General features: G+C 46.3%; 2 protein-coding genes across 2 annotated transcripts; one reads left to right on the forward strand and one right to left on the reverse strand.

Moving 5' to 3' along the window:
- Positions 1–3,295: 3,295 nt before the first annotated feature.
- LOC133917082 (COP9 signalosome complex subunit 1-like) lies at positions 3,296–7,541 on the forward strand. Its single transcript, XM_062361052.1, has 6 exons — positions 3,296–3,774; positions 4,285–4,605; positions 5,110–5,226; positions 5,320–5,405; positions 6,748–6,982; positions 7,062–7,541. The coding sequence occupies exons 1-6, from the start codon at positions 3,388–3,390 to the stop codon at positions 7,242–7,244; spliced, it is 1,329 nt and encodes a 442-aa protein (XP_062217036.1). The 5' UTR covers positions 3,296–3,387; the 3' UTR covers positions 7,245–7,541.
- A 344-nt stretch (positions 7,542–7,885) lies between these two features.
- LOC133917083 (RHOMBOID-like protein 2) lies at positions 7,886–11,105 on the reverse strand. Its single transcript, XM_062361053.1, has 5 exons — positions 10,634–11,105; positions 9,451–9,614; positions 9,149–9,312; positions 8,792–9,045; positions 7,886–8,196 (listed from the first exon to the last, which is right to left on the reverse strand). Exons 1-5 carry the CDS (start codon positions 10,912–10,914, stop codon positions 8,085–8,087), a joined length of 975 nt encoding a protein of 324 aa, XP_062217037.1. The 5' UTR covers positions 10,915–11,105; the 3' UTR covers positions 7,886–8,084.
- Between the last annotated feature and the right edge of the window lie 1,222 nt (positions 11,106–12,327).

Genomic DNA, 12,327 nt, shown 5'->3' on the forward strand with positions numbered 1-12,327 from the left:
TAGGAGCACAACACCAGACGGAGCAGGGTGCGGCAGGTGACGACTCCACCTCTGTGTCGCGCGGCGTGCGGCTCCGCAACGTGCTTCGGCGGTGCAGCATCGTGGGCACTGCAGCTGGTGTGGCCACCATGAGCTTCAAGGGCGCCAAGGAATGGCAAATAAAGGTAGTCAGAGGGGAGGTGGTCGGGCTCGCTCCTCCCGAGCCGGGCAGCCACCGCTGTCGCCGCGTGCACGCCATCCCTGAGTCATCGGGTGCCTCCTCGGATCTTCGAATCGTGATCGCAATCGAGAGGAGGACGACAAGATGCCTTGAGAGGGGTGGGCCCGGGGGCGCTCAAGCATTTGGGGAATGAGGGGATGCTCCCTACAAATAGATAGCGAGAAGGGTGATTTTGGGGTTGGTAAATAGTAAGAGTGGTATTGAAAGCTGTTGGGTATGTGTTTTAGGTCAACATCTCTATATTTAGCTATATGGAGTCATTTAGCAGATCTTAGAGATACTTAAAGGAAATAATTTGTGTCTCGCTAACTGCATTGGTGTAAAAGAAGAAGGGTTAAAACTCGTTTTTTGGGCAAAAAATGAGTTTTTTTAGTTTTAACTAATATTGATTATTGCCTTTCAGTCCTAGCCACGCCAGTCATAGCTTTATGTCATGTGCAACGTGAAAAAGTCATGCTCGCTTGGCTAAATATGTTATAAAAAGTGTCCCAAACCATATATATTTTCTTTGTAAGGAGCTAAAAAGTTATGGACTAGGGTTCTTGCAGGTGGGAAATAATCGGTATGTTATATCTTATGTATCCGGTTTACTGTATCTATTATGGACCCGATAGAAATTTTTTATCATATTTACCAATATATACAATAAATCATATTTGTCGGTGACCTCCGGTAAAAAAAAACCCTGCATGCAGGTCATCCGTGTTATGCATGCCCATTTGCTTGAGCCAAGTCACAACTCAGCATAAATTTCAACGAAGGCCATGCAGTCCACTAGTGCTAAACTGGACAATTGTTTTACACACAGGGGAAGAAAACTGGGTAACAATGACAAACCCTGCATACTTTTCTTTCCCCACCAAACAACCAAGCTTTTTTTAATAAAAAAATCAAAAGTCTAAGCGTCGGAAAGACAACTCCATATTATGGTGTAAACAATTATGTTATCTCAACCGTACATCTCTTCTATTTAATACTCATATGTATCGTATATTTTTTTCACTTATCATTTAAATACGAATCTCATTAAGAATAAATGATGCGTCTGTATGGCCTAGTGATTTTTTCACTCGTCCAAGGGCTACCAGAAAGAAAACGATACCACAGATGCAGCTTTCGCTCTCCTCTCCCAGCTCACATTAGCTCCTCCAAATTGCACTGTTGTGAACGCAATTACGCAAGATCTCCCTAAGCTAATCCCCAATCAGACGCGTTCTATGAATAACCTGTCTCCCGCACGGCCCCCCTCTAGTGGATAAAACCATATCAAAATATCGCTGTGCCACCGCACAGGTGCGTGGATCCGAGTCAGCACACACTGGGAGTGGCGGCTGGCCAGGAGCTGCGCTGCGCAGGTGGAGGGAGGAAAGAACAAAGTGCTTGTTTGTGCTGCACAATTGTGTGGTTGTAATTCAGAGCGTTTCTGCTGTTTTGGATTAGCGTTTGGAGCTCTGTTGTTGCAAGTGAGTACAACTAGAAATGATCTATGCTTCTGCCAAGTACTGTGTGGTATCTAATTTGTTGGCTGGGCATCCAATCCAAGCTCAGTGCTGTGGATTATACCTGAAGATGGTTGGAGCAAGTTGAGCCTGCAGTTTCTTTTGTCAGACAAAGATCGAGTGGTGATCGAGCAGACAACAATTTTTTTTTCTTGTGGATCGAATCGGCAGAGCTGGTCGTCTACTATACAGTTGAGTTGAAGGTTGCGATTTGAGAATGTTAGGCCGGATGGTGTTTGTTTCGGCGTTGCAAACATTCCCGGTTGTTGAACGTACACATCGCTGGTGACTCAGCTCCGACGCAGATATGGCGGGTATAGTCGTCATCCCATGCGGGTATAGTCGTTGGAATCGACTTAGCACATAATGATGGGCCTGTACTAAACCAGTTTACATTCCTCGGCAGCATGTGTTTCGGTTGTCGAACATAGATCCTCGCTTGGGCCACCGTTAGCAACATATCCAAGAGCTGTAGAGCTCTGTGTCAAGAGTGTCCGGTCGTATGCAACATATCCTGTTACGATCTCCAAGCGAGCGAATTGAAGTGAAGAACCGGGACGTATGCGAGAGGTGGCGGCTAAATAGGGATGTCAACGGGTCTCGATCCTCGTTCCCCAATGAGAAATTTTTCTATAAAGAGATATGGATGAGATCAACTTTTTTCCTGTAGAAGATTTAATGGGAGAAAAGTCTCTCCCATCGGGTATGGCGGGGGCGGGGGCGGGGGCGGGGACGGGGACGGGAACGGTTCCTTATTCCCGTCCCCGTATCCGTTTCCCGCGGGACCAATTTTCCGAAATTCTTAAACTCTCTATGACCCATATATGCAAAAAACGATCCAATTAAAACCTAATCCACCAAAACCCGTGAAGCAGCAGGCCTGCTGACTGCTCTTCACCGTGCTAACGTAGCGAGAACAGGGAACCCGTTAGATACACATTCCCCACGCGAAAACGAGAATAGGAGAATTTTCTCCCCGCGGATGGAAACGGAGAAATTTCCCCGCTGCCACGCCTACGGCTAAAGCTCATCAACCTTGCCCTGGCATTTCATATGACGCTTTTTCCGGTGTTACGATCTCTATGTCAACAGAAACATACGAAGTATGTGTAAACTGTAATGCAGCCAATGCTTCACAGTTTTCTACCACATCCACAACGAAGAAAGTGTCAGGCGATTTCCTTGGCGAAAGATCAGATCGAATCAAAGCGTCGTAATACAGCCAGAACGCCAGCCACACCGGAGCACACGGTCACGGTCGCGGAAGCCGAGGAGCTCGGCGGCGGCCTCGGCTGCCGAGAGAACCAATGCGCCGGCTTCGGCAGGTAGGCCCGACGAGTCGGCACGTGCCGCCTTGGCCAGGGTCACCGGCTTCGACGACGACACCACCGCGCCCGCCGCTCGCCGCCGCCGGCACTCGATCTCGTTCGTTGTTGTTCGATCACTTTAGGCCCAGCTAGCCTATTTTTAATGGGCCGGGCCCACTACATGCTAGGCCCTATCAGGCTTCTCCGGCCCAACTATCTAAACGAAAAGGCCCAGCCCAAGGTGACTTTACTGATCTACCCATACCCTCTTCGCGTCCCTTGTCGGCGTCGTCTCCGCGTCGATCCGCCTCCCCTCCTCCCGCTCCCCTCGTCTAGGGTTTTGCTCCGAATCCCCACCCGCATGGACGTGGAGGGCGAGGTCCCCGCCGCGGCGGCAGCCGCGGTGGCGAACGGACTGGGCGGGGAGGAAGCCTCCCCGGCGCCGTTCTCCGCCGAGCAGCTGGACGTGGAGGCCTACGCCGCGCAGTACTCGGGGCGGACCCGCCTGGCGCGCCTCATCTTCATCGCAGAGAGGTGCGGGATCGAGGCGATGCGGCTCGACGCCCTGAGGATGGCGTACGACGAGATCAAGAGGGGAGAGGACACGCAGCTCCACCGCGACGTCGCCCTCAAAATCAACGGCCGCCTCGGCACGCGATATGGGCTCGACCAGTCCTGGGTCGACACCGTCAGCCGCCGCGCCGTGCAGCGCAAGGAGAAGCTCGAGAACGAGCTCAACGGATACAGGGTGCGGAAACCCTACACCCTTACCCGTACCTGTTTAGATTACTTTGCTGAAATTACCAGTCGGTAGGCATTTGTGCCTGGTCCTGCTGTGTTGGGTTTGAGTCCTTTTGTGGTAATCGCATGCCATTTTCCTCATTGGTGGTTCCGATTCATTTGCTTCGTTCCTAGTTACCCGTAATGACGTAAGTGTGTGTTTGGTATAGTGACCATTGAGTATGGGCTACTTGGTTAACTATGTTCAAGCATGGCATTCCGTGCACGTGCATGCTTTTCTATGTAGTGATTTTAGGAACAGCGGTATACTGTATTGAACATGTCACGCAACATGTATTTAAAGCGTCTGTCCTGTATGAAAGTACCTGCGGTTTTTGCTTTTGTTTCCCATGCGGCTAGTTTTGATTTGGTATCGTGTTTTCTCTGTGGTCTTTTTGGGCATATCTTGTTCTGAGGTTAGCTCATGTTTATCAAACAAAAATGACTTCTTGCATTTATGTTGATTCTCAAACTGCAGACCAACCTGATAAAAGAGAGCATCAGAATGGGTTACAGTGACATTGGTGATTTCTTCTATGCTCATGGACAACTTTCAGATGCCTTCAAAAGCTATATCAGGACACGGGACTATTGTACCAGTTCCAAGCATATAGTTCAGATGTGCATGAATGTGATTCTTGTTAGCATTGAGCTGGGGCAGTTTGCACATGTTTTAAACTATGTCAGTAAAGCAGAGCAAACCCCAGACTCTCCGGATCCCATCATTGTCGCAAAGTTGCGAGCAGCTGCAGGATTAGCCTACTTGGAAACAAAGAAATACAAACTTTCTGCTCGTAAGGTTAGTCGTTGGAAATCCTCGTTCAGTTACTTATTATTTTCCTGTGCTGTATTTCTATTAGACATCTAACATGTTAAGCCAAGTTTCTGCACTTAATCCTCCAAAAAGAATCTATATATTCTACAAGTCAATTTTATGCTTCAAGAACTCCAATGTTACTTGACTTATGGTATATTGATTATTTTGGTATTGAGATAGTTGTATGTTGCTTGTGTGTTTCTTGTATGCTAGCAGTAAATACACTAAGTTGTTTGGTTCTTGTTGTATGTTAGAGCATTTTTTTCATCTCTCTCAGGATTCTGCAGGTAGCTTGTGTTATTTTCTTCTTGTTGAAACTGAATTTAGTGACATACACAATTTTCTTTTCCTGCAAATTATAGTTCTGGCACATTTGGACTGACATTCCATTTTCAAATAATGGGATGCCAAGAAGTGTGAAGTTTATTGATTTCTTTTGTTGTTGACTAGAAAGAGTTTCTTACCAAAATTATGTTTTTCCTCTAGTTTGTTGAGATAGGACCTGAACTAGGAAACAACTACTCTGAAGTCATAGCTCCGCAAGATGTGGCTGTCTATGGTGCCCTTTGCGCACTTGCTTCTTTTGACCGTTCAGACCTGAAGGTTCACCTTTTCTGTACTTGTTTTCTGGTGAATTGTGTTCCATTTATATCATTGTTCTCAAAATAAGATTGCATATATATATATTTGTTATAGAGCAAAGTCATTGACAACATTAACTTCCGCAACTTTCTGGAGCTGGTGCCTGAAGTAAGGGAGCTGGTTAATGATTTTTATGCAAGGTACGATGCTATCAAAATAGCCTTAAATATGATTGTCCGTCTCTTTTCAGGGTGTTTGTTGTTCTTGGCTTCTTGCACTTACTGATCATCTTGTGGTAATTGCATAATGCATTTTAGACCTTTTTCTATTTTATTGCTGTGTGAGGAAAATGAACATTTTGTATCAATACGCTTAGGGATATTTTTCAGTTGTGGAAACCCGCCACTGGCAAGTAGGTGTTGTAGTATTACTTCTTGCTAATCAGAAGTATCACAGAGTTATACAGTTTTTCTTCTTTTTTTTTTCTAGTCAACAATGCCAAATTGAAACCCCTTTCACACGTTCTCTTATTTTTTCTAGTGAACAATGCCAAATTGGTGCACTAAATTGATTAGTTAATTCCATAAGATAAGAGAAGCATTGCATTTTCATGGCCCGCCCTTATCCTCTTCTATATCACATTTTTCTTGTATAGAAAGGACTGCAGAATAGAGATACCTTACAACTTACAAGGAGCGTTTTCTGAACAACCAGTTTTGGTCTACATGAATTACCATCCTCTTATTGTATTGTGTTGATGTTAATGTGGCATAGATTATTGTTTTCGTTTGAATTATTACATTCTTTTGTACATTTTATGTAGTATAGAATGTTCTAAATAGTGGTAAGCGAATGGTGGGCAGGCAGCCAATCTTGTAGCACTGATGCACTATAGCTTCATGCAACCTTCAAAAGGGTCTAACAATTAAGAAACATGAAATATCAATACTATGCATGAACTATGGATCATAAAGAGAAGCGCACAGATACACAATTGAGTGCCCTATATGTCTATTATTTCGTATGAGAATATATTGCTAGGAGTTGAGTAACTACTAGTTTGAACTTGCAAAGGATGAAAGTAATTTGTGTGACCTGAGGAAACCAATCAACTGTTATTTTCTTGAGGAAGCTACTTGATGGGTATCTCCTTGAGGAAGAAAAAACACATTTTCCCCCTTGGACTGCCATTAAGACATCTTATAGAATCCCAAGATTGTGCCAAATTGGGCTGCTAAACTGCTGAATTTGACCTCTCTCCATGTATCCTTAATGTAGACCTACTGTACCTGGATTAGTAAGGTCATGAATACTGCTATAGAACAGTGATAGTTGATTAGTGTGACTTTTTGGTGGTCAGTCTCAAATATCATGAAACTTTATTGTATTGACATGTTGCTTAGTATGTCCTGGCAGAGCCACTCAGTTCTAATGTTATGGATAGTGCATTCTATCATTTCCAAAGTTGTGTTTGGAGCTTGTCTGAGCATCGCCACAGTTTTTGTTTGTTAACTATTCTAACCATGAAAATCATCATCCCAGTCGCTATGGATCATGCTTGGGGCATCTTGAGAAGCTAAAGCCAAACCTGCTACTGGATGTCCATCTGCACGAGCATGTAGAGACTCTGTACATGGATATTCGCCACAAGGCCATCATACAGTATACGATTCCATTTATATCTGTTGATCTTAACACAATGGCTGCTGCCTTCAAGACTTCTGTGTCCATGTTGGAGAAGGAGCTGGCTGCTCTGATCACCGAGAACAAAATACAGGTTCTTTAAGATCTCTAAAGTTGCATATTATGAGATTTATGCATATTTTGTGAGTTGCTTCTAACAGAAACTTTTGCAGGCCCGGATAGACTCCCACAACAAGATTCTTTACGCAAGGCATGCTGACCAAAGAAACACAACTTTCCAACGTGTCCTCCAGACTGGCAACGAGTTCGAGAGAGATGTTAAGTCTATGCTTCTGAGAGCTAACCTCATCAAGCATGATTACAACCAAAGGACTGGACAAAGGAAGATGATGTGAATTCGTGAGCAATGCTGCTAGCCTCTCCTTTTGGAAATATTTGTTCTGGACATAAAGGTGCTGTGATGAATGGCGTGCATGTTTCTCTAAATGCCTAATTTTTTTTTTAATTTGCCGAAATGTCTTGTTGAGGTTATGGATGTTTGAGCATCTGGAGATGTGCCGATCTGTCATGCTCGTCTCGTGAGCAACCTTCAGTTTGAACTCTTAAAGGCTTTGAGGTGGTGCATACGAGTCCTGCCAGTATTAATCGGTGGCTCTTGAATTAAACTTATTTTGCTAGTGGTTTTACTTGGATGCACGCTTGTTCTGCTGCGATGTGGCATCCACATGTGTGATGCGGCCGAAATTAGAGTGCGCATGTGGTGATCAGCGCCGTTTGGGTTTTCTAATGCCACTTTTGACTTCTGACTGCGTTGGGAGATGGCAAAGTTTGTGGAGTTGTTTACTATTAATCCTGAATTGGTTAATCTGAAACAGTGAGCTGTGTTCAATTTTTTTTAGTGAGTGTCCGTTACCGCCCACTTGTCAAATGGAATCTCTCGCATGTGCTATTCAAAGCTGACATGCTCATTGGCTCATTGCTTGTCCACAGGCTCAAAGATGGTATCATACAGTCGTGCAGAGGGACAGATCAGAGATTCCAAACCTCAATAACTGCAGTACGTAAAGAATGAATCAAATGAACAAGAGATAAGCTCCCAACGAGCCTCTTCAGTTCACAATCGATCAAGACCGCCTTCTTTAAGCTATCTACAATAAACGGGAGGAAGATATATGTATGCATAACGCTGGATATACACTCCCAAATGGGTAGAAATTTCTCTCGTGTCATGTTGCTCAGTTGGTGCAGGTCCATCTTGATGTAGGCACGCAGCTGAGATAGTGGCACCAGTGGCAGCTGTCGTTGGCGTTGGCGCCGCGGAAGAGCATCGCCATGCCAACCGCGAATCTGCAAAGGTAAGAAGAACACGGAACGAATTAGTTCAGGCCTGCCATTTTGCCGACTTCACCGACGAAGACTAAACTGAACTTGCGTGGTTGTCAACATGGTGCATGTTACCCAGTAGACAGGACCGTTGGAGGAGGAAAAAGGAGAACCCAAACACGTTACTCTTGTATTGGAAGACGGAAATGGCCAGCTGCGGAGCTGCCTAGGCATATGTAGTATGATAATCTAAGATATATAAAAAGTGCAACGTGCCCTGTCTGTCTGGCCGCCACTTGATCATTTCATTCATATGATACTCTAGAATCTGGGGGCAAGAACAGCCTTGCTTCGTGCCCACCGTATCACATCAGTCGGTGCGTCAAATCTTTCAACGCATGTGGAGCATCTAAGCACCTAACCCGTCTAGTTAGTGCTTTCCTTGTGAAGTAGCAATCGATTCCAAACACTGACAATTCTACTGTCTTGAAGTGGTAACATTGACGTCCACGTCGAGGTAGAAATTAGGATTCTATGTGGCGAGTGGTGAACGTGCTCTTCCTCAAGTAGTGGCTCAAATGAAAGCACTTTTTTATGATGTGGAATCGGTGATGCTTACCCGATGATGACAAGGATCAGCGCGACGGCCAGCAAGATCCACTGGTAGACGAGGTACTTGCTGGAGGTGCAGGAGCTGCCGGCAGGCATGCTGTAGCGCTCCATCCATCCGAAGTGCGGGCGCATCAGCAGCACGAGCCCGAGCAGGAAGCCCGTCAGGAACCCGCCGATGTGCGCGAAGTTGTTCACGTGTGGGAGGATACCGAGCACCAGGTTCACCGCGATGACGAACAGGAGGGTCATCACAGCAGCGACCTGCAAATAGAGAAGCGCTGAATTCGAGACGCCTCAACTTTTTCAAAGTGTTGGTTGCAGAATGGCATGGCAGGGACTAGTCTGTTTGCTGTGTACTCCGTACCTTGTTTGTGTAGATGGTCCAGTTAGTGAGGAGCTCTGAGAGCATGGCTCCGAGGAGTCCAAAGAGAGCACCAGAGGCGCCAACGGAGATGCTGTTTCTGATGAACAAACAGGAGAGGACACTGCCCCCGAGCCCGGAGAGGAGGTAAATTGCACCGATTCTCACTGCAAATAGTAAAAGAAAAGGCAATTTAGAATGTAATCAGATGATCAGCATGGCAATACTTGACTTGCAAACCAGTTAGCATTCCAGCGTGCTTGCAATTGAAGTGCTTAATTATATGGGAGGAAAATCGGACTCACTGTATCCGAACTGCTGCTCAAGGCGCACGCCAACGAACAGGAGGCTGAGCATGTTGGCCACCAGGTGCAGAACACCGGCGTGCAGCCAGATGCTCGAAATGAGGCGCCAGCCCTGGTGCTCGTGCACGACCTTGGCCCACACAAGAGCCCCCATCTTCTGGAGCCTGCAGAAACAAGAGGAAGTACAAGCGTCAGGCCCCATCTCGCTGTCGCCAGGAGCCCCAATGCATGGAGCTGCAGTTGCGCCCACTGCAAACTGATCCAGCTGACAGCTGAGTTCGTGTTCGTCCCACACTGTGTGACTGAATAATATGATTAAAGTGCTGTGCCCTACTTATTTTTCTAGTGATCTTGTCATACTCCATACACTCCTGTCGGGTAAATTATTTCGGTTCTGGATCTGAACTAACCGGACCAGGTACAATATTAATTCGTTCAAATGAAAAATGTTCACGAGGGGACATATTAGGATTATGATCTTTCTCGTAAAGCAATGAAAGAACATATTATGACGGTTTCATACATTCACCACGATGGCCAACTACAAGTCTATAAAGATATCTTTCGAAAAAGAAAACAGAAAAGGCAAGCAGAAGAAAAAGAAAGATAATATGCAGTGGTCATCTGTACTAATTGTCACTACTGATTTGAAAAAATTCTCTGAGAAAGAAAACAGGTTGTAAAGAAACGCATAATCCACAATGTTTAATCTGTACTAATAGAGCTCTGAGGTATTAGAACTTTGTAGGCAAGCAAAGCAACAGCGATTTCAATTTCGTTTTACAATTTTTTAGTTCATCGGCAAAAAGACCGAAATTCACAAAAAATTCGGTCATTTTTTCATCCTTTGCTCTATGGATCCTACAGTCCCATATGTAAGTGAAAGATAATTCTAGAATTATATATTTTGTTCTTCTCTGAAATTCCCGAAATTCGCAAATTTCGCCGAAATTTCGGTAAAATTTTAATCCCTGAAGCAACCAGTGGATTCTGCATGGACAGATCCATGCATGTCCACGATCATTATCCCCGATCCCAGATGACTAGATCCAGTGCAGTACTCAATCGAGTAAACTTAGGCCAGTAAAACTCGATCCTGCAAGGTATAATCGCGCGATGCAATTCAAGCGCAGTGATAGTGAATAACCACGACCAGGTAAAGAGTGCAGAGAAGAAGGCTCACGTCGCTGATGAGGGGCCGAGGAGCGGGTTCTGGCGCAGCGGCTGGAACGAGAAGCGGGCGAGGAAGCGCGCGATGCACTTGCCGTCGCGGGCCGGGGTGTGGGCGGGGCAGTTGTTGGCGTACATGGTGACCACGAAGACGGTGATGTTGGCGACGAAGAAGACCGGCACGATCCAAGGAACCCACTCCCGCTCCCCCTCGTGCTGCGGGTACAGCGGCGATGGCACCTTGCCGGCCTCCTTCCTCGCCCCGCCCTTCTCCACGTCCGCGTGCGTCGCCATTGCACGCTGCGATCGAGTCTGCGACGAGCTAGCTGAAACTTAACACCTTGCCTGTGGTGTGGTGTGGTGGGAGGAAGGGAGGGAGAGAAGGAGGCCGGAGCGTGAGCTCTGGAGGCGAGGGAGGTGGTGGACTGAGGAGGCCGGCGGCTAGAGGTGAGGAGCGGGAGGGAATAAATAAACGCGCGGGGCGGACGCTGCTTCCTTCGATCGGGCTGTCAGACCACGCGGTGACGGTGCGGCGCGGCGCGGCGCGGTGGTTTCTTTCAAGTTTGAAGGGCTGCAATGCAAAGCTGCAAACCGTGTGGAAGAAATGTGCAGGCGCTGCAGGTAAAACTTTTTTTCTTTTTTGACCCACACCCACACACATCACGCACCCGCGAGTATACTCCTATCATACATCTACAATGATACCACTAAAAATGTTGAGCAAATCATATCTCCACGACTAATCAAGTAGTCACGTCTCCACCGCTACACCAAGATTTTTTTTTCTTGTTTTGAACTGGGCTGTAGGTAAAACATAACCTTACTTGCCTGCTTTGAAGTTGAAGTCAACGGTCGCTACACTTTTCTAACCACCTGTCTTCTATCAATGGTTGCCATGGACCTCCAAGTAAGAAATCATCGATTCGGATTAACCATTAAGGCTAACAAAATAACACAAACGTATTCTTGGGACGACAAGGATTAATTGGCAATAAAAATTGCCTGTGAATATTTTGTCCATCTGGTTTGTTTTGTGTGCTGTCAAGTCACGTTTGCAGCTAATTTTCCCTTGAGCTAGCACTCCTGGCGTATGTGGTGAATGTCAGCTGTTGACTTTAACGGTAGCTCTCTGCATCGGGATCAATCACGAGAATGTGGCTATTCGGAGTATTCTGTATGTTCTAATGATTCGTGTCAGGACATATAAAAATGGGTTTAGATCTGAAGCTAATGATGCTACGCTAATACTAAGAAATTTTGGCAATAGCTAAAGTAAGGCCCACTCGGTTTCGTCCACTTTTTGTGCGGAAGGCTTACTGTAATTTGGTTGGCACCGACAGGGTGTATGCAATTTGCATCCGGTGCTCTGTGCCTATCTTCCTTGAAGCAAAAGCAAGAGCATCTTGTCTCGTTTTGTTCCGTTCTATGGTCGTCATGATGCACTCATGGAACTTGTGCGAAAACGGCCGGACCACACGCACGCCAGTCAACCGAAGCAACAAAACGGAAAGAGACAGGCAGTTCCTTGCAGGGCCGCAGAGGAAGGGAGCAAGAAGCAAGGCGAGGAGAAAGCGATGGGCGTCGAGAGCCTGCACCTCCTTGCTTCAAGCAATGCGCAGCGCAGCAGGCGCAGGCGCTCGCGTGATCCCGTTCTGCTGTTCGGCCGGTGGACCTGTTTGTTGCCTTGCCTGCCGGTAGAGCAGAAAC

Source organism: Phragmites australis, chromosome 4, assembly GCF_958298935.1.
Source record: "Phragmites australis chromosome 4, lpPhrAust1.1, whole genome shotgun sequence".
In the NCBI taxonomy this organism is placed as follows: domain Eukaryota; kingdom Viridiplantae; phylum Streptophyta; class Magnoliopsida; order Poales; family Poaceae; genus Phragmites; species Phragmites australis.